Below are 25,168 nucleotides of genomic sequence, written 5' to 3'. Positions count from 1 at the left end.
CTATTTTATCTCGCGCATGCCCGTGAATCCATATTCAAAAAGATCAGAATTGTTGTGTAGGATGTGTAGGTATTTAGTATCAGTGTCTTACTGAGGCTTCCTAACCCACGAATAAATGGCCGCAGTTTTGATACCGGTGTTTCCCCCCTAAAGCTCTAGGTTAGAGGCTTCGTCTACCATCAACCGCCACCCTCTCTATTACACTCCCTATGACTAAACTTCACGATATACTTCAATTCCAAAAATATGAGTAAGGCACACTTACATTCATGTTCCCCGTGGTTCAATCAAATCCCTCACCACAGTCCCCGGGAAGCTGTTAAGCTGATAGATCATGTCCAGAAACATCGAAAGCAGCTGATCTGCGAGTTCTTGACCGAACACAGCACTTGTGAGAATAACTTTTAGCACTTTTTTGGTGACGTCTTCTGGACTGGGGAATGGAATACAAGTCACCATGGGGTAGGTGTGTATCATCTTGAAGTCGTGTATAGCGAGATTGCATGGGATATTCCCTGGGAAGACATAGCTGGGAGCAACTGGTGCACTTAAGTAGTGGACAGCAGATCCGAATTCGGTATCATGGGGCCAATCAGTGCTCTTGGCCACTATCTCGTCCCAATCTGCGGTGTCGCTTGTCATGGTCTGGATGTGCTGACGCCGGATCCATTGGAGTAGCTCCTTCGCCGTCCATTCGGCTTTCAGGGGTACTCGAACCGGAATGTAGTTGATACAAGGTCCGACAGTGCTCTCAATGCCAGCAATATCCAGGTGACGATTCCTTACCAGCTGGGCAAAGACAATATCCTTGCTTTGGGCATGCTGAGCAACACATAATGCCCACGCGGCTTTCACTACCGTAGCCATAGTGACGCCCCCTTTGACTTCAGGCATCGGAATGTCACACGAGCTCGTTACAAGTAGCTCGGTGCGCGTTCTGTCCGTACTGCGAATGTACTCGTGGGGCGGGACGAGGTAAGACATCTGTGACCCTTGGAGTATTTCTCGCCATTCTTGAAAGACGGATGGCGTGTTATGTGCTATACGACCAGTGATAAAACTGGCGTATTCCAGAAGAGGGGCCGCAGAAGGAGAATATATCGATTCACCCAAGGCGGATCGAAAATCTGCAATCATACCTGACATTGCGACGCCGTCATATTGGGCGCGATGCAGCCTAAACACTATAGAAATAGGGCCATCGGTTTGTCTTCCTGAAACTAGTAGAAGCTTTGTGCTAGGAATGCCGAACGCAACGATCTCCTTTCGATCTTCCTCCCTGCATATGGATTCAACACCCACTGAAGGATCCTCTTCATCGATCGTGATTTCTTGGATTGGTAAATCGAAGTGACGCAAAGATATTTGAGCGTAGTCTTCTTTGAATGGGACGAACGCGGTGCGGAGAATGGCATGCTTCCGAACGAGATCGAGAACGGCATTTTTCAGTCTACCGGGGTCAATTGGTCGACAAAAATGGAGCGCAATAAAATTAGCATGCTGCGCAGCTATATGGCCCCGTTGAAAGTAAGTGGTTGGGACGATGTCGATGACTTGACTCTTATTCAAACGCCACTGTGCGCAGATCTCGTCCACGGACTTCTCGAGGGGATTTAGCGATGTTGCCCTGGTAAGAGATTTCCGCTTGATTCCTTGTTCCTGGGTCAAGATTACAGCCAAGTCAGACAAACGGGGATATTTGAATATAGTTGGCACTGAGATCACCAGTCCGTCCTCACGAGCAGACGTCGCGACCGTCATAGCTGTGAGCGAATCCAACCCAGCCGTGAATAGGTCCTCGTCTAATGGAATGCTCTCGGGAGGTTTGTGCAGCGCGCGTGCTATGAGTCCTTGGAGGAGAGCTTCTAAGGGTGTCGAAGGGGCTCGTATATTAACATCGGCGCCTATACCGTACGCTTCTAATTCCTGTCGGGATAATGAAGCGATTTGTTGTCGCAGTAGCTTTCGGTCTGTTTTCCCCGTCTGTGCCATGGGTAGATGAATAAGAGGTAGGAATACGGTGGGGACCATATACAATGGCATGAGAGCTCGAAGCTTAGAGGCTGCTGCTTTGACGGTTTGACGGAAAAGAGATGACGGAGGGTAGAAGATGCTGGCGCTCCCCGGTGGTAGTGGTGCTTGTGTTTCATCCAATGCTACTTGTTTCGATTTGATGAGGGCTATCAACTCCACCGAGTTCGAGCCCTTGACAAGTTCGACGACTACGTGACTGCCGGGGAAAGCTTTGGAAACAAGCGCTTGCACCTCACCAAGTTCAACACGCTGACCCCTGATCTTGATTTGATCGTCTCGTCGTCCGACAAAAATGAGGGAACCATCAACACCATAGCGAACCAAATCTCCGGTTCTATATAGTCGATTGGATGCATGATCAGTCCGCAGTCTTACCAGCCAAGTTGGAGGATCGATGAACGCGGCAGCTGATCGTTCCGGATCATTGATATACCCACGACCTACAATAGGTCCTTCTAAGATCAACTCTCCTACCGCGCCAGGGGGCACAAGTAGTTCATAGTTATCAGGTTGGACAATCCATGCCACGCAACCGTTAGGCCGCCCGATATTTCTGGCATTGCTGCTCTTACCCAGTGGCTCGGACACGGTGCTAATCAAACTACACTCAGCTGGGCCATACCCCCCCAAGAGGCAGACCTTGTCATGCCAAGTATTGAGATCCGTTGGAGAGATGGATTCCCCGCCAAGAACCAGGGTCGTCATATGAGTCAAGTCTTGTGGTCTCATCAGTCTGGCGACCGTAGGAGTTAGAAAAGCCCAGTTCGCCCTGAGCTTATTCGCTGCTTGTGCAATGTCGCCGGTGCGTTCCTCGTCAGATGGGATGCATACGCAGCCGCCCACACGCAGAGTGAGCAGTATATCTGTTATGGGGATATCCCAGGCGTGCGAAGAGAACTGTAGTGTACGTGTAGCTGAGGTCATACGCATGCGTGACGATAGGGTCTCCGCGGCGGTGGCCAGCGACGAATGGTTGACTACTGCACCTTTTGGTGTCCCTGTTGAGCCAGATGTAAAGACCAAGTAGGCTGCATAGCTTCCTTTAACCATGACTTTTTGCCAGGAGCTCTGTTTCCTAGTATGTCGGATACGGTCGAACAACCGGTCTGATATCTCAATCGTATCCATCGCAAGATCCGCAGCCTTACTCCGAGTATGTGGCGATGATATCACCAGCCGAGCCTTCGTGGCTTCGCAGATACTCTGAAGTCGTTTTGATGGGTGCGAAGCGTCCATCAGTACGAAAGAAGCGGCCGACTTCAAGATCGCAAGAACGGCAACAGGGGTCCAGCGGGTCTTCTCCAGCAATACCGGAATAACTGTGTCTGCACCGACACCCAGGCTGATGAGGTCTTCTGCCAGAGATGAAGAGATTTGATCGAGTTCTTTGTAAGTAAGATTGCCATCCCAAGCACAAACAGCGGGAGAATCTGGTGAATCGAGACACTGTTGATAGATGGAGTAATGAATGCAAATGTCAGTTGAAGCCGGCACGATGCTGTTTCGGTTGTAGAGCTCGCTTTTGTTATCCTCATCCAGCACCTCAATCTCGTTGAGACGGGCGTGAGGCTGTGCCAAAACTGCAGTCAAGACATGGCGGAAGATCCTTGCAAGTGTCTTTGCATATTCGTCTGCCAAATATGATTTATGGTAAGCGATCTGTAAATGAGACTGATCGGGTAGCATAATAATATTTAGCGTGATGGGGTACTATCGACATTATTTACGTCAGTATGAGATGGCAAGGGGTATGGAGAGGAAAGAAACCAATACTTGCCTCGGATCGACTTAGTACACTGTCACCCACTAGATCGATGGAAGAAACCCCCGGTTGGGCTGAGTCCTGCTTCTCACGCGTATCGTTGAACACAGAAATCATCGTATTGAACAACTGCTCAGGGGTTGATCCAATGGAATGCAGGGTTTCGGACAATGACTGATGCTGATGATCTAGACTGGCCAAGAAATTGTCTTGATACGTCTGCATTAATGAGACCACTGGCGCATCGCGTGGCAAGTCCACTCGTGCCACCAGAATGTTGAACAGCGGACCGACGATATCTTGGGCACCATTCAGTGGGATGTGACGGCCAGAAGTCATGAAAGTAAAGCAGACTTCATCCATTGCCGTGTATGCTTGCATCACAATAGCCCATACCACGTGTAGTACACTGGTTAGTGCCAATTTATGATCCTCACAGAATTGAGTTAAATTCGAAGTTGTCGTCAATTCAAGATCTACGGCCCCGAATTGCTCCAAAGGTTGGTCTTGTTCGCTCGGGCCTTTTAGACTAGGAAACAAGCAAGGCTGTGTGCCCTCTATATATGACTTCCAAAATTTGCTAGAATTTGTTCGAGAATGAGGTAGTTGCATGTATGCAATGTAGTCACGATATGGCGTAGGTGCAGGAGATTCCGATAATTTACCTTCGTAAGCGAGGGCCAGGTCTTGTCTGATGGCGAACAAGGAGTGTCCATCAACAAGTGCGTGGTTGATATGTAAACTGATGGTCACCTTGCCCAAGCTCGATCGTCGTATGACGAGGTATAGCAGAGGTTGAGGATGGCTTGCTGGTTCCGGTGCAGCTATCTCTACATCGTCATCGTCGTCATTGTTTTCAGATATGATAACCGTCGGTGTATAGTTTTGCAACACTACTTGGTCCGAGAAATTCTCCCCGCTGATATCCATGAATACAGTGCGGAGAACAGCATGCCGGTTGACTACCTGAACCCACGCATCACGTAGATGATTGACGTCAACAGGAGCTTCACTCAGAACTCTCCACTGTATGGCCTCTTCATAATGACTAATATTCCGAGCGCAACTCATTAGTATTCCCCTCTGAACATCGGAGCATGGGTAGATGTCTTCTATAGTCTGGTGCTCCCCGAGTTGGGAACGGGCTTGGATCATGTACTCCTCAAGTTGGCTAGGACCATACAAGGAACTACTGACATCGGTGGTATTAGAGAGGGTTTTAGTTGAAGGCTCAAGAAACTGGTGTATTTTCACGGCTCCTGCCGTAAGCTTCTCAATTGTTCGATGCTGAAATATGTCCTTTACCGTAATATTCATTCCTGCTGCACTACACTGCGCAGCAACTTGCATACAGGTGATTGAATCTCCCCCCAAGCGGAAAAAGCTCTGGTCGATTCCAATAGTATCGGGGGAAATACCAAGAACACGAGCCCAGATTCTCTGCAATTCATGTTGAAAATCAGTGGATGGTGCAACTTTCGTTGTAGAAGCGTAATTATCCCAGTCTGCGCGGGGAAGCAATGAGAGAAATTCGGTCACCAGCTTTCGGTTCACTTTTCCGCTGGTGTCCCGTGGGACTCTGCAAATCGGTATGAATAGACTGGGGACCATGTATAATGGAACCCTTTCCTGAAGCTCAAGCTCGGCCGCGTGTGCGCTGGAGAGAAATTCGGAGTCAGTGGGCAGTAAAAAGGAGTCGGATGTATTATTCATCACATGAATCCCAGGAGACCCCATTGTTACCTGTCCTCTTGAAAGAGATGTAGAAGTGGTCATAACAAGGGCAACAAGGGAACTTGATTGCACGCCTGGAAGTTTAACAACAGCGGCAACGACTTGAAGTGCACCTTGAAAGCAGTTCTGTACGTGATTTTCTACTTCCAAAAGTTCCACTCGTTGGCCACGGAGTTTGATTTGGGAGTCTTTGCGCCGCAGGTAAATGATTGATCCATCTACATCGTACCTGACGATATCTCCTGTCCGGTAGATACGGTTCTCTCCGCTCCCGGCTCTGAAGTCTTGTAGCCAGCGGGGTCTAGATGTGAATACCGCATCTGTTTGGATGGGATCATTCAAATAGCCTCGAGCAAGAATAGCACCCTCAACAACGAGCTCTCCCTCGGCTCCAATGGAAACCGGTGTGATATCTTGGTGCTCCAGATCTACGACCCAGCAGACGCCACCAGTTGCAAAGCCGATATTCTTCGCATATTTGTTATCGGGCTGGATTGGGTTACTAGACGAACTGAATACAGCGGTTTCTGCGGGGCCATAACCATTGAAGAGTCGAACGCTTGGAGCCCAGCGATCTATAATGCCTTGGGTCATTGGTTCGCCGCCCTGAACCAGCGTTTTTAGAAGGGGAACTTCCTCGGGAGTTAGCATATGTATGACCGAAGCAGTCAAGATAGCAAAATTGACACCCATCTTGTTCATACTAGTCGCTAGGGAGTTCTCCCTGTCAGAAGATGATGGAATACAGATGCAACCACCAGCAAGAAGAGTGAAAAAATGCTCAACAATCATTGCGTCGAAACTGTAACCTGAAAATTGCAAAGCACGAGTTTCCTTACTGAATCCAAGGCGATCAAGTAGCTGCTTGGAATTGGCTAGAAACGCGCCATGCTCAACGACGACGACTTTTGGGATACCTGTAGTACCAGATGTTGCCACAATGTACATGGCATCAGAAGCACTTGGGATAGGATATTGAGGAAGTTTGCTGTGACCGTCGGCTTCCCGTAGGAAAAACTGCTTATTGATTACTAGGACGGGAGCCGATGCTTTGGGGTGCCCAGCGAGGCTCTCAGCCGATGTGCGTAGCTCTTCAGATGTCAAAAACACCACGGGTCTCACGGTATTACAGACTTGACGCAAATGGTCTATAGGCTGTGAGCTTTCTAGGGTCGCAAAAGCAGCGCCCGCCTTAAGCACGGCGAGCTGGGCAATCACTGTCCACAGTGACCTTTGGAAATAGACAGCCACGAAGGTGTTCGTTCCGACTCCCAGCTTTTGAATATAGCTAGATAATCTACCTGCGTGGTCTTCAAGCTCTTCATATGACATGTTACCATCCCAGGAGTGGATTGCTGGTGCTTTTGGTTGTTCTTGAGCCTTGTCTTGGATCATAGCGTGGACGCATCGATTTGGTCTTAAAGGCAATAAGGCATTCCATTTATATATTTCATCCCTATCATTGGGACTAAGCCTGTCGATGTCCCCAATGGTGGTTGTATCTGCAGATCGAACATCACGGATCTGCGTCAAAATATACTTGAACAGAGATAGGATGCGCTGCATCTGGCGATCGGATACAACTGACGGATCGAATATAGCAGTCAACGCGATTGATTTACGCGAAACTTGACACCGGAGTGTCAACGCGTGACTACTAAAACTTGTGAGCTCAGACAAGAACGAGTGGCTACTGAACCAAGTCCCCTGAGCTTCCTCAGCTGGTTCGTCGGGCTCCACAACAATCATCGTCTGGAAGCTACATGACTTTGCAGGGTCTCCCCCTTTTTGAGCAATACTTCTTAGACCAAATTGCTCGTAACCATTTCGCTCGACTAGCCGGTATTGGACGTCTTCTAGCGCTTCTAGCACTTCTTGCGAGGGATCTATAAGCACTCGAAGCGGCGTACTCGCAATAGTTGGACCCAGCATGTCCTGAACACCAAGAACAGGAACAGCTCGACCCGAGGAGACTACTCCAAAGATTGTGTCTTTGCTGCGAGTGTATGTGTAACTGGTTAAGGCCCAGGCTAGTTGAATTTGTGTTGCAACCGTCACATGAGGCTGCGCATCGGCAGGACCAGCGAGGGAAACAGATTCTGTGACTAACGATTGGGGTTTTGGCTGATACTCCAGATGAGGCAGTGTCGGGAAGTGTACACCATTCCATTGGTCTAACTCCGCCGTCCAAAATGGAGCTGCTTCCACCTTGTTATCCTCTATGTACTTTACAAAAGAGCTGAACAAGGGACGCCTTTGTATTGGTAGCTCACGGTATACTGAGTCAATTTCTCTGAGCAGTAAAGGCAACGACCACCCATCGTAGATTGCATGGTGCATGGCAACAAGTAAATGACTTTGAGTAAGGCAGAGATGGATCAGAGGTGTCCCTAGGCCAATTTTCGGGTAAAAGTGAACGTCAGGCTGCTTGTTGTTGATGGCTTCATCCAAGAAAGAAACTGGCCCTCTTACTACAACCTGGTATGAAACACCCATATCGGTCTGGACGATGCGTGTGCGGAGAATCGGATTATTCTCGACCACCAAGCTCCATGCCGTCTTAACCCTTTGTACGTCGCTATTGCTATGTAGGGCGAAAGATTGGACTGCTACATACGCATCTTGTTCCTGTGCAGTGGACGCCATGAGACTTGTCTGGAGAGGGGTACAAGGATACATGTCTTCGATATCATCAATAGCGATCCCGCACTGCCGACTTGCATAGGTCTTAAGCGACTGGTCGTTTTGAATCATCTCAAATGGCATCGGGTTTGGCCCGTCTGACGTCGCAGAGGGGGAGAGATCACGGGAGGAACTGCACACAGAGGCCATGTCTCTCAGTCGCGAATGATGGAAGATATCCTGGTAGCCGAGATTTTGCAACCCTTCTTTAGGAGCCAGTGCTAGGAGTTTCATCGCCTGGATGGAATCGCCACCCAAGTCGAAGAAATCACTATCAAGCGTAACTTGATCCGGTGAGAGGTGGAGAACCTGTGCAAATAAGCCTTGCAGACGACGTTCCATGTCGGTTGTCGGAATTCCCCCAGACGCTGGATGTCCTCGTTTGCGATAGAGAGATTCGTGAGGTAGTGATAAAGCTAAAGATTTTAATCGTGCCCTATCAATCTTACCACTCATGGACGTAGGGATATGTGCAACTGGTATGTATGCAGTTGGAACCATGTAGGTGGGAAGAATCTTCCTCAAATTCGATTCAACATCGGCTACTCTTGTCTCAAACTCATCGCTTATCTCTGCCATTTCTAGTTGCTGGGTATAGTCTTTTGTTCCGCCATCTGTACTCCGGCCTGACTCATTGGATGTGATGAATGCGACTACTATTGTGCGGTCGCCGAAGTTTACCGCTTCGACCACTGCTTTTCCAGTGAAAGGAAAGAGAGCTTTTTGAATATGTGTCTCGATCTCAGAAAGCTCTATTCTTTGCCCACGGACCTTGACCTGGAGATCCTTCCTGCCAAGAAAGTGTATAGCCCCATCGTGCCCGTAGCGAACGATATCTCCCGTTCGATAAAGACGGGTATTTTGAGCGGCACTGGCACGGAACCGGGACAGCCAGCGCGGAGGCGTGACTATGAAAGGAGAATCGGGGAGTGAAGACTCCGGATCATGAATATATCCCCTTGCGACGGCTGGTCCCTCGATAACAAGCTCACCTATGGCGCCAATGGGGACTAACTTTTGGCTGTCGCGGGCGTCCACGATCCAGGCGGCCTGTGAGGAGAAAGACCACCCAAGGAAACTAGGTTCATGGCAGTTTGCTGGACCAGAAATACCGAGAGGACAACTTTCAGCAGGGTTGTACCCCGTGATAACATTCTTTGATGCCCACGTCTCAATATCTGAAGAGCGAACTGCCTCGCCGCCCAAGCACAAGGTTTGAAGTGAGGAGAATTGTTCTGGTTGATACAATCGGGCTACTGTGGGCGTCAAGAAGGACCAAGTAGCTCCAAGCTCTTTCACGGCACTGGGCAGGTCTCTCTTGCGCATCTCCTCTGACGGGATGGCGACAGAGGCTCCAGCTGTAAGGGCTGTCAAGGGCTCGAAAATGCTGAGATCGAATGCGTAAGAGGCAAAATGCAGTATGCGGTCGTTTTTCTGAATATTTAATGGTTTCAATGATGCCAGTGCGCATGAGGAGAACGACTTGTGTTCAACCACAACACCCTTTGGTTTGCCGGTCGAGCCTGAGGTGAAGACTGCATACAGAGCATTGCTCGGTCGTATACTCGACGAAGAGAATAATTTCGCCCGATCATCGTGTCCATTTTGTTCCGCGGATAGAGTCTCTTCGATAATAATTACCGTCCGGGCTAGACGTGCTGCCTGTGCGGCATTGTTGACCGTTGTCAAGATTACGGATGACTTGAGCTGCTGGCATATATCCTCAAGACGGCTGTGAGGATAAGAGAGATCAAGAGCACAAATAGCTCCACCTGCTTTCATTATACCTAGCATGGCAACTGGCATCCACTTGCACCGATCAAAGTATGTAGTGACAAAGATTTCTGGTCCCACACCAACCGCATGGAGTTGACACGCAAGAGCGGATGACAGACGGTCGAGCTCCCCATAAGTCAGCTTGCCGTCCCAGGAAACTACGGCTAGAGATTCAGGTTGGGAGTGGCAATGCTTGGCAATCAGATCGTGAAGACAGTACTCTGAGTCGGCAAACTTCTCTCCGTTCCATTGGGAGAGCTTTTGCTGATCCAAGCGACTAAAGACCTCAATTTCAGTTACCTCCTGATTCGGAGACTCAACAATCGAACTGATAGCGATACCCAATGCATTGGCAAGGTGTTCGGCCTGCCCATGTGACAAGAAACCGTCCCGACAATGTATAGAACAACTCCATTCAGAGCTCACAGTTATAATAATATTGTACTACATGGCGTTAGTTGTTAACGGGATTTGATACATGAGTCAAAATGCACGGGGACTGGATGACTGCTTTCTTACCTCTGACTGATCATCCTTACTCTCAAAGCTCTTGCCTGAGAGGTCGTGAGCCTCGTGACCATTGGACAACAGCTCTCCGATACCAGAGATTATAGCGGTATTAAACAAGCCATCGCGCCCAACTCCTAATTCATGGTAAATATCCACAAGGGAGATGCCTCGGTTCGGGTCCTCTGAAGCGAAGTCTGATTCTAGTTTGCTGACAACATCTAACGAATTCGCGTGTTCGGTAAACTCGATGACTAAAGGTAGAATATTGGCCGGCAGCATAGATGCGGCCACCAAGTCTTCAGCAGATATATCCCGCCTGGCTACCCCGTGTCCGAAACAAATATGATCTGAAGTTGTGTAGGTGCGCAGAACTAGGCCCCAAGCTACCATGAACATACTTGTTCTAGAAACATTATTGCTCTTGCAAAACTGATGCAGCTCTGCAGCTCCCCTATCTGGTTCAACCAGTATTGAATGAAATTTTGATGACGGGGTGGATGGCACTATCTTGGCCGTAAGCCGTGGGAAGAAACATGGTTCAACTGTCTGCAAGCGTTGTCGCCAATAATTGATCGATGTTTTCCTATCTGATAACCCATTTTCGCGGTGTTCGTTCTCCCGAGTGGGCCTTGATATGGCATCATACGAAAACTCATCATCGCTGGGGTGGTGATCTTCAGAGCAGTCGAGGCTTGAACTACCGCTGAATAACCTGTCAACCGTTGTTGGACTTTTCTCAATGATATTAGAAACAACACTGGAGGCCCCAGATGGTTTGCGGGTGATGTTTCCCATTGTAGGAGTGGTTGACAAGTACTTGGTTGGTAGCAAGTATGAGTGCTTCGTCTATGGAAAATAGACGGGTTGCGTACTCGGAGCTCTGTCAATCAAAGAGTTGTAAACTTAAACGGAGGTTCAGGTTATCACAGCCTATGAATCAGAGACAAGTGTATACACTGAGTTACGAAACAGTGTATTGTATAGAACTTCCCCTTTCTCTTTTTCAAGAAATCTAGTGAAACCGAGATATGCCTGGACGCAAGCCACTATATTCATTATTTTCCTGGCACCCAATTAGTGGCCGGCGGTATATTACTATTGATTAACGAAACTATTGGTTTTTTTTGTCCTTTTCTGAAGCTACTGCAAGTTGTTGTACACTCTTTCGCAATCATCACGAGAGCTGAAAAGATCAAATGTAATATCAAACAGACCGCCATTTTGAAAAGAAACTAGTGACTAGGCACGAGCTGAATGGTTCTAAAACCCCCGATTTATAATATTGTATTCTTGGCGTGGCATGGCCGGCACGAGACTTTGAAATTTTATGCCGCGTATACAAATCTCAAGGATCACGTTAAATGATATTATGCAATACGCACGTTGTGGACGAAGCTGTATGAACTAAGATTCTGTATTCATTCTCTACAGAAAGCAATTAAGATGGCAGCACGATGAAGTGACAGTGAATCGAGCCACTGTGCCGGCATAATGTACTATAATAAGAGAAAATTTGAAACTATAGGAAGCTATATCTACTTCGACGGCAACATTTTGGGTGTTTTCTTTCGTGGCTTTATGTGGATTCAACTACCTAAGATTAAACGTACGGGGCTCCTTTTGATAGTGTTCTATCAAATTGTTGACAGTTGTTAGAACTAAGGGGTTACTAGAGCAGAAGAATGCAAAGTGAAAAGAAACACGACACAAATCCGGTTATTCTTCCTCCATATCAGGCTGATTAGTCTTCAAATTCATTTGCTCTCCAACCTCCCTCATATTCAAGCACCATATTCCAATCGAAGAAGGTGGCGCAATGGTAATGCTACGCCGGCCTACCATCCTCTGAGCCAGCGGTGTCATAGTCTCGACCAGATTCCGAGAGAGATTGCACGTTGCATCGAGGGGCGTCAAAATCCCTGGAATTATCATAGTTGCCAGGGCCCGGCGAAAGGTATTCGTGTTGTTAGCACTGCCCCGGTGTACTATCTTACCGCTTAGAATTGCGGTATCGCCTGGGTTAAGCTCGGAGAACACCACCGGATGGTCAGCATCGGGTACTCCTAATTCAATCCACCGGTTACTGCCCCAGATATACTGAGTCCTCCCAGTCTCTGGTGTACAGTCCGTCAATGCAGTGAAAAAGTTGAGCATGCCTTCCGGTGCGTCAGGGCCAGATTTCAGTAGTCCATAATTAGGCTGGTCGCGATGCCACGGCTGCTCCTTTGTTCCAGGGCCATTCTCTATGACCGCGCCGTACCCTAGCCAATAGTCACCAGAGTCCTTGAAAGCCAGGCGACAGAGTCCGTGCAGCATTTCATGATTCAACATGTCATGTCGAAATGTCTTGCTGAAGCCGACCAGGTTGTGCACACGATTGACTTCCGGTGGCACTAGATCTGCCATTAAATATGACGGCGAGAGCTGTGCTTGTGGTTTATCCGGATTCCACGGAGATGGCAAAGCTTTCGTTGGCGGCATGTCACGCTTTTCTCGCTCGCGAAGCTTGAAGAGCGGAGGGTCTACATCTTTATTGAGGCTTGCGACCTGCTCCAAGGTCAAAAAGCTCTCAATGACAGCTACTCCATCATCTGCGATGGCTTTCCACACTGTTGCGGGATCGGCAGTAATTGGAAAGCGTTGCACTTGGGGATGGACCTTAGATTGCACGGTCATTGTGGCGGTGACGCTTCAGATAATATGTGTAGCTGAAAGTGAAAGGTTTTGCGTTTGTTCTTAAAAAAATAGATCAGAGTATATAGAATCTAGACGGCGACATGAAGTGTAGGAAGCAGCTAGCTGAGGCTCTTCGTCATGGTATAGAGACTTTATAGATGCTGCAATACTACTATACGGTAAGAGATACGAAGAACATGGGTGCCTTTACAGCTGAGTAGTTATGACGCATGTATGATTCCGTATATCCTACGCGTAATGCACTCCAGCTCTCGGCACTACGGTGGCTATTTTAATGAAACAATATCCAGCTGATCCTCAACGATGCATGAAAAGATATAACCTAATCGAATCAGTACTATGTGCATGTGTAGAGCTTTACCGCATCCATAAAAGAATATACCGCCTATTTATAATGTGCATATATGTATGTACCTGATGTATGTGCTTTTTTTTTGTTATTGGCGCTGCAGCTTGCTACACTCATGCAACCTCAGCTGTACTGAATTCTCCTATCGACCACTTCTAAATATTTACATGTGGGTCGAAGAGCTTGGGCGTGTGTTGAGAACTCATATCGGTTTCTACGAACACCCTGGTCTGGTTTTATGCATCAGTAGGGTCGAATTATATTCTATTTGGACACGATGACCGGGACCGGGAGATGAAATGAAGTCTTAATGCCTTTCTCTCTCGCTATGTCAACGCTAGATCAATAATGCTACCACGGAATGAGGTCCGAGACGCTATATTACCATTTATTTACGTCTTACAGATTTATCCACTTTCAGCTACTGCCTCTTTGCCGATCAATGTCTAATCTAATAGGTAAGCTTGAAGATTTTGGTCTAATGGAATCTAGAAGACCAGGTCCAACCCTACGAGGAAATTTCTCGTCAGGAGATACAGATCCGGCGAGGCATCAGTCTTTATTCAAATTGGTCAAAAGCGTCCACAATCGTCACCTAGTCAAGATGTAGAAACAAGACGTGATGGATTTCAACATCTCCTCGAGCTCGACTGGTCAGTTCCTGACCAGTCAGGTGCTCCAACCTTTTCCCGTCGGTTTGGTAACAGCAAGTGCAATCCTAATACCTATCTGCTATACCATATTCCATCGTGTTTACTTTCATCCACTTCGACATGTCCCTGGGCCGTGGCTCGCGGCCGCGAGTGACCTATATGGATTTTACCATAACTTCATTCGGGAAGGGGGGTACTCGAAGAAATTCCGGTATCTTCATGATAAATATAGTATGTTTTGAAGGCTATCTTGACATCCATCTGCCCCTTCTGCAGATGTTGTCTCAGACGTTGACTCTTCATTAGACTCCCCAGTTGTTCGCATCGGCCCAAACCATGTTCATGTGAATGATCCACAGTTCTTTGAAGAGTATGATAGCGGTTTCTATCCCCTGTTGAGACACAGGACTAAACAAAAAAAAGCTAACTCTCTCAATATTAGGGTCTTCTATATCGGCTCAAAGTACTCTAAAGATCCGTCATTCTATAAGTACTTCGGTGGGCTGGATAGCATGATTAATCCTTCATATTTTCGTATATATCGCTCGCACATAGCGTCATTATACTCGACCAGGTCAGTGGATAGTCTTGCACCAAGACTCCTTAGTGAGCTCCAGTCCATCGCGAAGCGGCTATCCCCAGAAGTAGGGACAGACAAAACGATCAACATTCAGCAGATGTTACGTACCCTTAGTGTCAGTAAATATTCCATATACCTGTGTTTTGCACGCATTATGACAATAAGTAACCTTGTGTTTGGGTGAAGGCAGATATGGTTCTTCGAATTCTATTCCCACAGGACATTAACCTCATTAATTACGATGGATACCATCCATTCTTAGAGGCATTTGATGTAATCATGACCAAGACATGGTTGAGTAAGTATATAATCATCTGAGTGTCCTTTTCTGAGTACGAGGCTTACATCCAGTTCAGTGGTCACCTATCCTGTTGTCGGCATGGCATTAAGCTTGATCCCGGGTTCCGGTTACATGAATTTCAAGTTAGCTTTCGAAAGGTTCACCCTAGTAAGCTATAAGTTATCATTTCGTAACATCAATTAGAAGCAGAAGTAACTAACAGGAATAACAGTATTGTAGAAATTGGGCGGATGAAGCACAGAATCTCCGAGACAATGTCAATGAGTGGCCGGAGCGCGATTCTCATATGACTCGGTACCTTAATATTGACCCCAACGACCAAAAGAAGGTTGAAGCTGTGCCCCATCCGCTAGAAGATATCTTCAATTTCATTGCTGGCGGGAGCGACACAACGGCATACTCAACGGCTTGCGCTGTTTATTACCTACTCAGTTCGCCCGATGCTCTTGCCAAGCTCCAAGCCGAGCTCTACGACGCGGCCCCATTCATACGAGAACAGTTTGACCATAAGAAGATTCAAAGTCTAGTCTACTTGGTATGTTGTCGCCTTGCTTCTCCAAACCCCCGTGGTTTCATATGCGAGGGGAGACTGCTAAAAAGGAGTTGTGCACAGAATGCGGTAGTCAAGGAGACTCTTCGTCTCGCCAGCCCCGTTCCAGGATGCCTTCCCCGAACAGTTCCTGATGGCGGAGCTCGTGTTGGATCGATCAATATTCCGGCGGGAGTAAGTACTAGTTGAATTCAGCTGGTTATGGCTGCTGATGTCCCCAAAATAGCTTATCAATTAACATCACTAACATGATGCAATAGGCTGCGGTATCGGTGAGTTTACTAGCAATTCAGCAGAATGAAGATTTGTTCCCAGAGCCCCAAATGTTCATACCCGAGAGGTGGTTGGGTGAACAGGGTAAGATCAATGAAAAATGGAACGTGGCGTTCAGCCGAGGGCCACGTCAGTGTATCGGAACCAAGTAAGAATATATTCCAATCTATTCATCAACCCTTTAAAGAAGAACCTAGACTAATTGTTGTGCGCCTCGAAATATAGCATTGCCTATATGGAATTGCACTCTTCTCTTGCCTACCTATTTTCTCACTTCGAGTTTGAACTTGCAATGAACCCCGGTAAGAAGCTAGAGTGGGTGGATCGCTTTGTTGCTACAAACTTGGAGGACGTTCAGGTGAAAGTCGTGAAGGACCTGTGGCTATGAAAGGATCGTTAGATACTATATTAAAGTAGACGAATATGGTAGAAATATTTCGTAATATTGAAGATATTGAAGACTATCATGTCAGACAAAGGTCATGTAATTAAACAAATGTCGATGCCTTATGGTAATGGGCATTTTTGTTAGATAAAAGTCGTGTGATTATGGAGTTTGCTGTTTGGACCATAATCTAGACTACTCAAAATTTTATACAGAGGTCGTTTACAATACAATTCTCATCTCACAACAATATATTTTTCCCCTTTAGCATGACTACTTAGGTACCTACCCATATTCTAGCCATAAGTCGGTTCCTACAAACGAATGTAGATGTTTGCCTATACATCTTAACATCAAAGCTAATCTTGAGGAGCATATGAATTTGGAATCTAGAACACAATCTACATCGAAAATATCCAAATGTTCAACCTTACTAAGACCAATTATCCTTTTGCCGAACAAAATCATTAAAGTTTTGCGGCGGCCTCCCTGTCACTGCCTCTACCACATCATTTAGCCTGTTCTCGGCGCCATTCTTAATGATAGTGTCCATACCAGCAAGCATTTTTGCATCGTCTACAGGAATACCCGCGGACTCCAACCGCTTCCCTAACTCAGCCTCGGTCAGCTCTAAATGTGTGATCTTCCTGTAAAGAACAGAGGTAAGAATTGCCGCAACCTAGAGCTTGATTAGATTCAAAACATGCTGAAGGATATGGCAAGTAACCCACCTGGTTGTAAGACAATAGATCGGGACCAAGAATGACGTGGTCGGTGTTATGTGACTTTTCGTCAGTCAAGGCGCGGAAACCGACTTGGGCGATGTCGTTCGCGGAGACGAACGGAATCTTGCCATCACCAGTTGCTGAATACACCAGATTCTCCTGCTCTATGGCAGCTCGTTGAAGCTCGTTTGGGGCAGAGAAGTTTTCTACAGTCCCGCTATTATGAGATACGGCTATTTTTACCTAGATAATGAAATAAGACGGAGAGCGTACCCATAAACCATGTCGGTCTCAAGACTGCATACTCGATACTCCCAAGGGACTCTAGATACGCATGGACCTGACCCATTGCTGGTCCCCCTTTCTCAATAGTACTTGCACTAAGGAGGACGAACCTCTTGACACCCCTCTGGCGTGCAAAGTCCACAAACTTGATCATGGGGGGGGCTAAGTCAAAAATGGGTGGCGGAACAAGATAAGCCGCCGAGATGGGGCCAATGCCCGTACTGAGCGCCTTTTCGAAGGGACTCGCATAGCTGTCATCTTTCGTCCAGTCGAAATATGCGTGTGGATAGGGGTTTGTTTGTGAGTTATGGCGTGAGGCCAAAAGAAATGGGAGCTTGGCAGCGTGGAGGAGCGGTGCAATGCGACTGGCAGTCTTGCCTCCCGAACCAAGTAATAGAATGGTCATCTTGGTGATAGTGAAATCCTAAGATAGACTGATAATTCGGTTAGATTGTGTACGATAGCTAGGTAGTGTTTACAACGACCAGAAAATTCAGATGATGTGCAGGCCGTGTGATCAGTTCGTAGCTCCTGAAGAATAGCAAGGGTTTAAAGAAAACATCTCACTAACGAATCATTTCTGACAGTTAGTTTCGACCTCTTAGTAAATATGTAGCTGAAAAAAAAGTATACTAGTGAGACTATAAGGCCAAATACAGCTTCTATATTTACTTTACTTTTGATCGACTTGTAATGATCTGCAAAATATCTTTCGTCAAAAGCAACAGAGGTCTATTCCGATTAGTTCCGTGATGATACTCCGCTCGCCGATTGGCGGCCGGTTGGCGGTGGTGACTTTCGGGTTCATGCAAGGCGCACGGCATATCCGGACCGGGTATGGTGCCGGTAAATGGCCAACTAGGTAACCTAGTAGAATGGCTGGGGTTCATGATTCTAGCCAAAAACAGATGTCTTGAGTGGACGCCACTTCGTCCGCCCTTGCTGGCCTGGTGAGATCGAGAAGCTCGAGCTCGTGATTCGTGATTAGGCCGTACACTTCACTGAAAATATGCCCGCTGCAATGCACAACTGGGAATAGAGTGTTTTACATTAAGCGCCTAGATTTAATAAATCCTTAAGCGAAACGGCCAAGTAATCACTAGTGGTCAATAGCTGTGTAGGTGATGGCATTGAGGATGTAATGCAGATCTAACCCAAGTATTGTACAATACACTGCTGTAATGCGGAACAGGCGTTAAGCAACTAGTGTCGATAGTTAATAGCTAGTACTTAATGGTTGATCACATTGCTGCTATAACCCGCGTATATTCACCGCTTTACACGAACCGGCGCGGATCGGCGAGAATCAACCTATCTAGGAAGTAATCAACTGTGCGGCTGCAGCTGAATGCATGTAGCCAGAGCGGGTATTATATCAATAACAACCTTAAATCAACCTTCCTAGCTGACCTTCCTGGCTGACCTTCCTAGCTGCCTAGGTTAGGTGCTACTGGGTCGGCGAGCGGGCCGCCTATCCGAGACAGCGTGGTCCGGTAATACGAAATGTGACAGCCCCTAGTGAGGTGCAGATGAGCTTTCTAAGAAAGCAAGACGTGTAAAAAGCAAAAATCAAGTTCAAGCAGAAGGACACATAGTGCCATGTAGGTGATGAAGAATAAGTGCCGAATTGTGCGCCAAGTCCGGCAACGTGCTTGAGCGGTGTAATGTGTAATGAATCGAGTTGTGTCGCCAAGCAAGATTGCAAGATGGAAAATACAGCATACACATAACCCAAGACCTAACATGAACTCATTGATCAAGCATAGTTTCATTCGGATCATTCTGTATGGCACCGAGTCTTATAACTAAACTGAAATACGAAAAGTACGTAGAATGCAACATTATCTTTGTGTATTAGCGCACTTAAAATGAGGGTCCCCATTAATACATCTTCATTGCTATCGAATGAACACTTCAAACAATATCCCAAGTATAATTTAAGGGGCTCTTAGTGAGTCTCTTGGTGAGTATCGATCATGTTTGCTGTGCCGGGGTAGCACCCGTCGATTTCAGATGGACTACGACAAGTTAGGCTTTTCGGAATATTTATACATAGAATCTTGTAAACTTACGAAGCGGCCAGTCTCCGGTCTCGAGGGTTTGTAGATAGACACTGAGGTACGGCTTGCCTTTCCGGTAGGAAAACGAGATATAAGCGTGCAACCAATTCATTGTCTCGAGATCATCGTAAGGACTATCATAGAATATAACATTAGCGTCCGGATATTCTCACCCCATCTCGCAGTTCGTAATTCAAACTTACTAGTACGATCTGAGGCTATCCGTATATTTCTGAGCCATGTCTGACCATCCTCTTCGCTCGAAAAACGTCGTCAGAGCTTGGGAAATTGCCATATCGTTCATACCAAAGACAGTAAAGTAGACTTGAGGCTCAGGCATCGATTCCCCATGGTGAAGTGTGTAGTTAGCCATTGTTGGGAGCTGCTCGCATGGCGTGGTGTGTAAAGGTAGATATGGTTCGGGATATTTTTGAAGTCCAGGAGGGATCTGTAGGAGTTCCCAAAGCTCTTCGATCATCTCCCAACCTTCCTGGGTAGACTTATCGTTACGACGTCCTCCCAGGGTCCATAGGTCCCTCATTGATTCTAGGGACACCATCATTTCCAAAAGGTAGATTTTGATTCGAGAAACACCCGGTTCCACAAGGTCGCAAGAGAAAAGACGTGGGGTAACGGTGCTTGATGGACCTGTTCTTGATTTGACGTAGCTTTCCAGCGTCTCCAATGCCGGTTGAATGGTTGGGAATTTCTCTGCCATTTTCCCCACAGAATCAAAGATGAGTGTCTGTATCGACTTGCCAGTCGCCAAAGCCTTCAGAGCTGGATAAATATAGGTTTTGACCATGGAATTGTTCCCCTTCAGGTCCAATGCCAGTTTATTCTGAGTTCTGATCTGACCCTGCACGAGACCACGGTTCATCAGATGTGCCGATTCCTCGGAATTCAGAGTCAACTCTTTCTTAAAGTAAGTGAACCACTCAGTGTCCAGATCCGGCTGAACCTTCTTCAAGCTCCGTAGAGCGTTCCAAATAGCATGAGTATTGAAAGGGTCTTCAGGTGTACCCGTCTTTTCATCTATAGGTTCATATGTGTATCGGACAAGTGAGTCGGAACAATTCAGGCTCAGCTCCAGAGGAGTTCCATATCGTGTGAGGATGCTAAGCCACCGGTCATTCTCATTATCGGGGTAAACGCCCAAGTATGGGATGATATGCTTCTTGAAGTGTCCAAGATGTCTGTATTGAAGATGCGTATCATAGCCAGCTGTTTGGAGCATATTGGAAAACATTGGGGCCGTAGAATGCCACCAAAGTCTTTGCTCATCATTTGGAAAGTCAAATACATCACTCAAGACATTATAGGTATGATTCTCGAGCTTCGTACTCGAGATCAGTGAGGGCATTTTGAACTGCTTTGGATGAAGCACTCTGTAGAGGGTTGAAGGTAATGATGGAGAATGTTCTTAACTGAGACTATGATAGATGTTGCCGGTGCAAGAGACAGCAGTATGACTTCCAAGGATAAGAAGCGAGTTACTAGCAAAGAGTCGCCCCGTTGGCGCCGCTCGGTAAGATATGTCAAGATATTTACCGTACTGAACTTTCCCTAAATCACAATTTGAAACTCTTCACTTCCGATCTACCACTCCTAAATCTGCTAGAGACAAATTAATTTCACAAATAATCGATAGATCGTCAAACAGTGCACTCCAACTATTGAGCTACTGTATTCTGAGACTACTTTGCCCTGTATAACGCCATGGTGTGAATACGACTATACTAAAAACAGCTTTCTGGGCGTATTATTACCTTGCCCTGTGTAGCTGAAGGGAAATAGGAGACGGAAGTCGTGATTACGTGGCACCCAATAAGTGGACAGATACTTATAGATCAAGCTCGACATAAGCTAGTCAGGACTAGCTAGAATAGGACGGTATACTTCTGAGTTTCTTCACTTCACTGTCAATTTTCCTTTTTTTATTGCCAAAAGACCATACGCTAGTGCGTTTATGTCAGGTCTTGGTTTATTTGAGTATGTCTTTCGAGCAGATGCGTAGGCCCCCTCAATATGGCCTCCTGCATACCAAGGGGAGTAACGTTTCTTTTGATTTCCTCGTATTCAGTCTTCGATATGGCATATTTTGTGACGCGAGGCAAATATAGCCTAAGCTTATTGAATCTAGACGCTTATTTGAATTCCACCAAGATATTCAGTCTTTACAGTATTTACCTATTCATATTTTGGTTAAAACCTATATGTCTTCCATAGCTTGCAATATCTACTCTCAATAGCTGAATCCTAGTAGTTATCGACTCTCCTAAAATGCTGCGTACATTTACTGTGGTTGTCGGGATCGGTCTGACCATTATATCGTTATTGATTCCTACCCAGGTGTCTTGTAGATGCAGGCCATTTGAATCATGCTGGCCAAATGAAGCCGAATGGGTAACCTTGAAAAATTCCATTGACGGCAATCTCCTCCCTTTGAAACCCATCGGACACGTGTGCCATAACCCGGCTCTTGATCCCCATGCCTGCGAAGATCTCAAACTTCTGTCTCTTGATAGTGGATGGAGAGCAGCACAACCAGGTAAGCTCCGGTAATTAGTAATTCACAATCACGAAGCTGATCCCTAATGCGACAGCCTCGCTCCAAGACTGGGTTTGGGAGGGTGGCAAGTTCCAAAACGAATCATGCCATATTTTCTCAGGCCCAGAATCCAATTGCCATCAAGGTCGAGTACCTCTATACTCTGCTTTAGTACGATCCGCCTCTCACATCCAGAAAGCCGTACTGTTTGCCAAGAAACATAATCTCCGCTTGGTGATAAAGAACACAGGGCACGATGGAGCCGGGCGATCAAGCGGGCCATCATCATTTCAGATACATACGAATAAACTGAAAAATCTTGAGTTTCACGACAACTTCCTAGCTCAAGGAGCCACCGAGAGCTCGGGTGGTCCCGCCGTAACTATAGGCGCCGGTGTGATGCAATGGGAAGTGTATGAGAAAGCATCTGCAAAACGGTTATCCCTGGTTGGGGGAGAGTGTCCAACCGTGGGTGCCGTAGGAGGTTTCTTGCAAGGCGGTGGAGTGTCAAGTTTTTTCAGCTATGCTAGAGGACTGGCAATAGACAATGTACTGGAATATCAGGTAGTTACCGCAGAGGTATGAAGCACTAAGAAACGATGTTCCCCCTTCTAGTTTGTGAAGCTGACCTAGCCCCAGGCCGAAGTTGTTGTTGCGAATGCGCATCAAAATCGGGATCTCTTTTGGGCACTACGAGGTGGCGGCGGTGGTACATTCGGCATCGTTACGCAGGCGACCGTACGCCTCTTTCCAGATGATCCACTAACATCAACTACGATATCTGTCTCATCAGAGGAAACAAGTAACATTGAATGGACGGAAGCGATTAGTCGCTTGTTGTCGACTCTACAAACAATGAACAAGAATCGTTATCCTGGGCAATTCCTTCTACAACGCCCGTCCAATAGCTCAGGTGTAGCGAGTCTAACGGTCCACTTCCCGAACATAACTGATACCTCGATGGCCGAGAAGCAGACACGAGCAAGCTTCAAGTGTCCGGACGGCAGTGCAGGACTCGTGTGTTCGATATCATCAGAGTGGCTTGCTCAAGGTAGCTTTAGTCTTCGGAAGGCTGCTGATATATATCCTGAGAACTATGGAATACTTTCGGCATCCCTTCTGGTTTCAAATCGAATGTTTGGAACTCCTGAATGGCCTGCAAAATTGGCAGAGACATTGGTGAAAATTCAAATGTCTTCTGGAGATATTTTGTTCACAAGTAACTTAGGAGGTCACATAAACGAGCTTGAGGTGGACGAAACTTCTTTACATCCAGCGTGGCGTTCCTCTGCTCAACTAATTACTTTCGTACGTTCTGTCGCGGCATCATTCGCAGGAAAGACAAGTGTAATGAACGAATTATCAAACATCCAGATGCCCATTCTATACTCGATGGACGAGGAATCCCGAGTGTCTTATCGTAATTTAGGGCTTCCCAATGAAAATAACTTCCAGAATCTCTATTGGGGCAGCAATTACCAGAAATTGCTGAAAATTAAGCGACGTTGGGATAAAGATGGCTTATTCACCACAAAATTGGGAGTTGGAAGTGAGTATTGGGACGAAGAGGGGCTGTGTAGAATACATCCGAACTATTTTGAGAGAGCTCTGGAAGCTCTGTGGTTCTTTTAGTTAACTTTAATTTCAGATTTTATTTGAATTCTGTACGTTGATCTCGTAATATGTCGTTTAAGTGTTACAGAGGGCATGTTGACTGATCTAATCCTTCCTATCCTTTACCTTAGTTGGTGCTTCTAGCTCCGGTTCATTATTCCTCCTTGTGCCGATTGCCATATTCCCCCCCTTTTTTTCGCTCTGGCTATATATAGCGCGGGCAATCTCTTCTGGTCTTTAGAATAGCAATCGAGGTTTATTAATATAATTTTGGTATTGTCGGTCTACCTGCTACATTCACTATAAGTCCACCGAAAATGCATCAAAAGGCCTCTATACCCGTCACCGATATTCGTCGTTCAAAGTTTGAGACGGATATTCCCAAGCTGGTTCTCGACGGTCTTTCGAAACAGCCAAAGACGCTACCTGCCCTCCTCTTTTACAGTTCTGATGGGTTGGTACACTGGGATCGACACTCGCGCGGGCCGGACTTCTATCCGAGGCTTGAAGAGATGCAAATATTGAGAAACGAAGCTCATAATATGGCATCCGGGATTGCTAAACATAGTGTCATCGTCGATTTGGGTAGTGCGTAAGTCAAGACCTTGGACGCCCTTTGATGGCGCCATGCTACCTGTCTTTTGCCTGTGTGATTCACATTTTCAGATTGGAAACTAACTGAATAAATATTTGAAGGAGTCTCGACAAAGTACTTTTTCTCCTCCAAGCTTTAGAAGCCCAGGAGAAGGAGGTTACATACTACGCGTTAGACCTTAGTGAAGAACAGCTCCGAAACAGTATGGAGGAGATCCCAATGCAAATGTTCAAATACGTTCGGTTCGGTGCCCTCTATGGCACTTTCGAAGATGGAATCCACTGGCTCAGGGACGCCCCAGAAGTCCGTGATCTTCCTCACTACATACTCTTGCTTGGCCTGACGATTGGAAATTTCTCACGCGAGAATGCGGCTGCTTTTCTCAGTCAAATCTCGACTAACGCACTTTCCAAGAATCCTAAAAATAGCAGCATCCTCATCACCATAGACAGTTGCAAGATACCCACCAAGATCTTACGAGCCTATACTTCTGATGGTGTTGTTCCTTTCGCACTGACTGCTCTAGGATACGCAAATCATCTAATGGGCCTGGGGAATGAGACTGGACCGGCATTTTCCCCAGATGAATGGGACTATCTCAGTGAATGGAATTTTGTCCTTGGCAGACATGAGGCATCTTTGATACCAAAGGGCCATGACATCAGACTTGGAGGATCTCTACATGATATAATTGTTAATAAGCATGAGAAAGTTCGGTTTGGATGCAGCTATAAATATGCCGAGGAAGAAGTGAAAGCACTCTTCGAAGCTGCAGGCCTTAATTGCGTTGCAACTTGGTCGAGGGACAATTGTGACGTTGCATTTTTTCAGCTTCAACCGGACGCAAAATGAGTTTCGTCAACGGAAACAGGATGACAACTTCGTAGAGGGGCACATCATCGTTCTAAGATAGCTATTTAATACTCTTACAATTCCCCAGGCTCCATTGAATGATCGCAATCGTTTCTTATGATGATAACTACTAAATGAATTTCACTCTTTCTTGACTCACCTACGAAGTAGAGATTTTAATGCATTAAGGACACGGGAGA

The 25,168-nt window shown here is 46.6% G+C and overlaps 8 protein-coding genes across 8 annotated transcripts; 3 read left to right on the top strand and 5 right to left on the bottom strand.

The window, feature by feature from the left end:
* Positions 1 to 267: 267 nt before the first annotated feature.
* F4813DRAFT_388094 (lysergyl peptide synthetase subunit 1) lies at positions 268 to 11,293 on the bottom strand (the record flags this gene model as incomplete). Its single annotated transcript, XM_049246648.1, has 3 exons — positions 268 to 3,744; positions 3,842 to 10,432; positions 10,508 to 11,293. The coding sequence occupies 3 exons, from the start codon at positions 11,291 to 11,293 to the stop codon at positions 268 to 270; spliced, it is 10,854 nt and encodes a 3,617-aa protein (XP_049100799.1).
* A 602-nt stretch (positions 11,294 to 11,895) lies between these two features.
* On the bottom strand, positions 11,896 to 13,545 carry F4813DRAFT_354823 (putative oxygenase). Its single transcript, XM_049242801.1, has one exon. The coding sequence runs from the start codon at positions 13,172 to 13,174 to the stop codon at positions 12,215 to 12,217; it is 960 nt and encodes a 319-aa protein (XP_049100798.1). The 5' UTR covers positions 13,175 to 13,545; the 3' UTR covers positions 11,896 to 12,214.
* A 101-nt stretch (positions 13,546 to 13,646) lies between these two features.
* F4813DRAFT_354822 (putative elymoclavine monooxygenase) lies at positions 13,647 to 16,515 on the top strand. The gene is made up of 9 exons (XM_049242800.1): positions 13,647 to 14,428; positions 14,504 to 14,567; positions 14,640 to 14,892; positions 14,964 to 15,075; positions 15,134 to 15,225; positions 15,290 to 15,613; positions 15,692 to 15,802; positions 15,889 to 16,049; positions 16,127 to 16,515. The coding sequence occupies exons 1-9, from the start codon at positions 14,167 to 14,169 to the stop codon at positions 16,287 to 16,289; spliced, it is 1,542 nt and encodes a 513-aa protein (XP_049100797.1). The 5' UTR covers positions 13,647 to 14,166; the 3' UTR covers positions 16,290 to 16,515.
* Positions 16,516 to 17,995, bottom strand: F4813DRAFT_354819 (putative ergot alkaloid A). The gene is made up of 3 exons (XM_049242799.1): positions 17,285 to 17,995; positions 17,018 to 17,217; positions 16,516 to 16,965 (listed from the first exon to the last, which is right to left on the bottom strand). Exons 1-3 carry the CDS (start codon positions 17,700 to 17,702, stop codon positions 16,720 to 16,722), a joined length of 864 nt encoding a protein of 287 aa, XP_049100796.1. The 5' UTR covers positions 17,703 to 17,995; the 3' UTR covers positions 16,516 to 16,719.
* Positions 17,996 to 18,718: 723 nt separating this feature from the next.
* F4813DRAFT_354815 (uncharacterized protein) lies at positions 18,719 to 19,475 on the bottom strand. The gene is made up of 2 exons (XM_049242798.1): positions 19,369 to 19,475; positions 18,719 to 19,314 (listed from the first exon to the last, which is right to left on the bottom strand). The coding sequence occupies exon 2, from the start codon at positions 19,075 to 19,077 to the stop codon at positions 18,835 to 18,837; it is 243 nt and encodes an 80-aa protein (XP_049100795.1). The 5' UTR covers positions 19,078 to 19,314; positions 19,369 to 19,475; the 3' UTR covers positions 18,719 to 18,834.
* F4813DRAFT_354813 (4-dimethylallyl tryptophan synthase) lies at positions 18,719 to 21,073 on the bottom strand. Its single transcript, XM_049242797.1, has 3 exons — positions 19,560 to 21,073; positions 19,369 to 19,490; positions 18,719 to 19,314 (listed from the first exon to the last, which is right to left on the bottom strand). The coding sequence occupies exons 1-3, from the start codon at positions 20,717 to 20,719 to the stop codon at positions 19,271 to 19,273; spliced, it is 1,326 nt and encodes a 441-aa protein (XP_049100794.1). The 5' UTR covers positions 20,720 to 21,073; the 3' UTR covers positions 18,719 to 19,270.
* A 261-nt stretch (positions 21,074 to 21,334) lies between these two features.
* Positions 21,335 to 23,554, top strand: F4813DRAFT_354810 (putative oxidoreductase). The gene is made up of 3 exons (XM_049242796.1): positions 21,335 to 21,907; positions 21,963 to 22,486; positions 22,547 to 23,554. Exons 1-3 carry the CDS (start codon positions 21,640 to 21,642, stop codon positions 23,537 to 23,539), a joined length of 1,785 nt encoding a protein of 594 aa, XP_049100793.1. The 5' UTR covers positions 21,335 to 21,639; the 3' UTR covers positions 23,540 to 23,554.
* F4813DRAFT_354809 (uncharacterized protein) lies at positions 23,555 to 25,112 on the top strand. Its single transcript, XM_049242795.1, has 2 exons — positions 23,555 to 24,113; positions 24,218 to 25,112. The coding sequence occupies exons 1-2, from the start codon at positions 23,839 to 23,841 to the stop codon at positions 24,966 to 24,968; spliced, it is 1,026 nt and encodes a 341-aa protein (XP_049100792.1). The 5' UTR covers positions 23,555 to 23,838; the 3' UTR covers positions 24,969 to 25,112.
* Positions 25,113 to 25,168: the final 56 nt, after the last annotated feature.

Source organism: Daldinia decipiens (genome assembly GCF_022478715.1).
Source record: "Daldinia decipiens strain CBS 113046 unplaced genomic scaffold F4813scaffold_11, whole genome shotgun sequence".
Lineage (NCBI taxonomy): Eukaryota > Fungi > Ascomycota > Sordariomycetes > Xylariales > Hypoxylaceae > Daldinia > Daldinia decipiens.
Note: the sequence above shows the minus strand (reverse complement) of the source record. Positions and strands in the feature narration are given on the sequence as shown.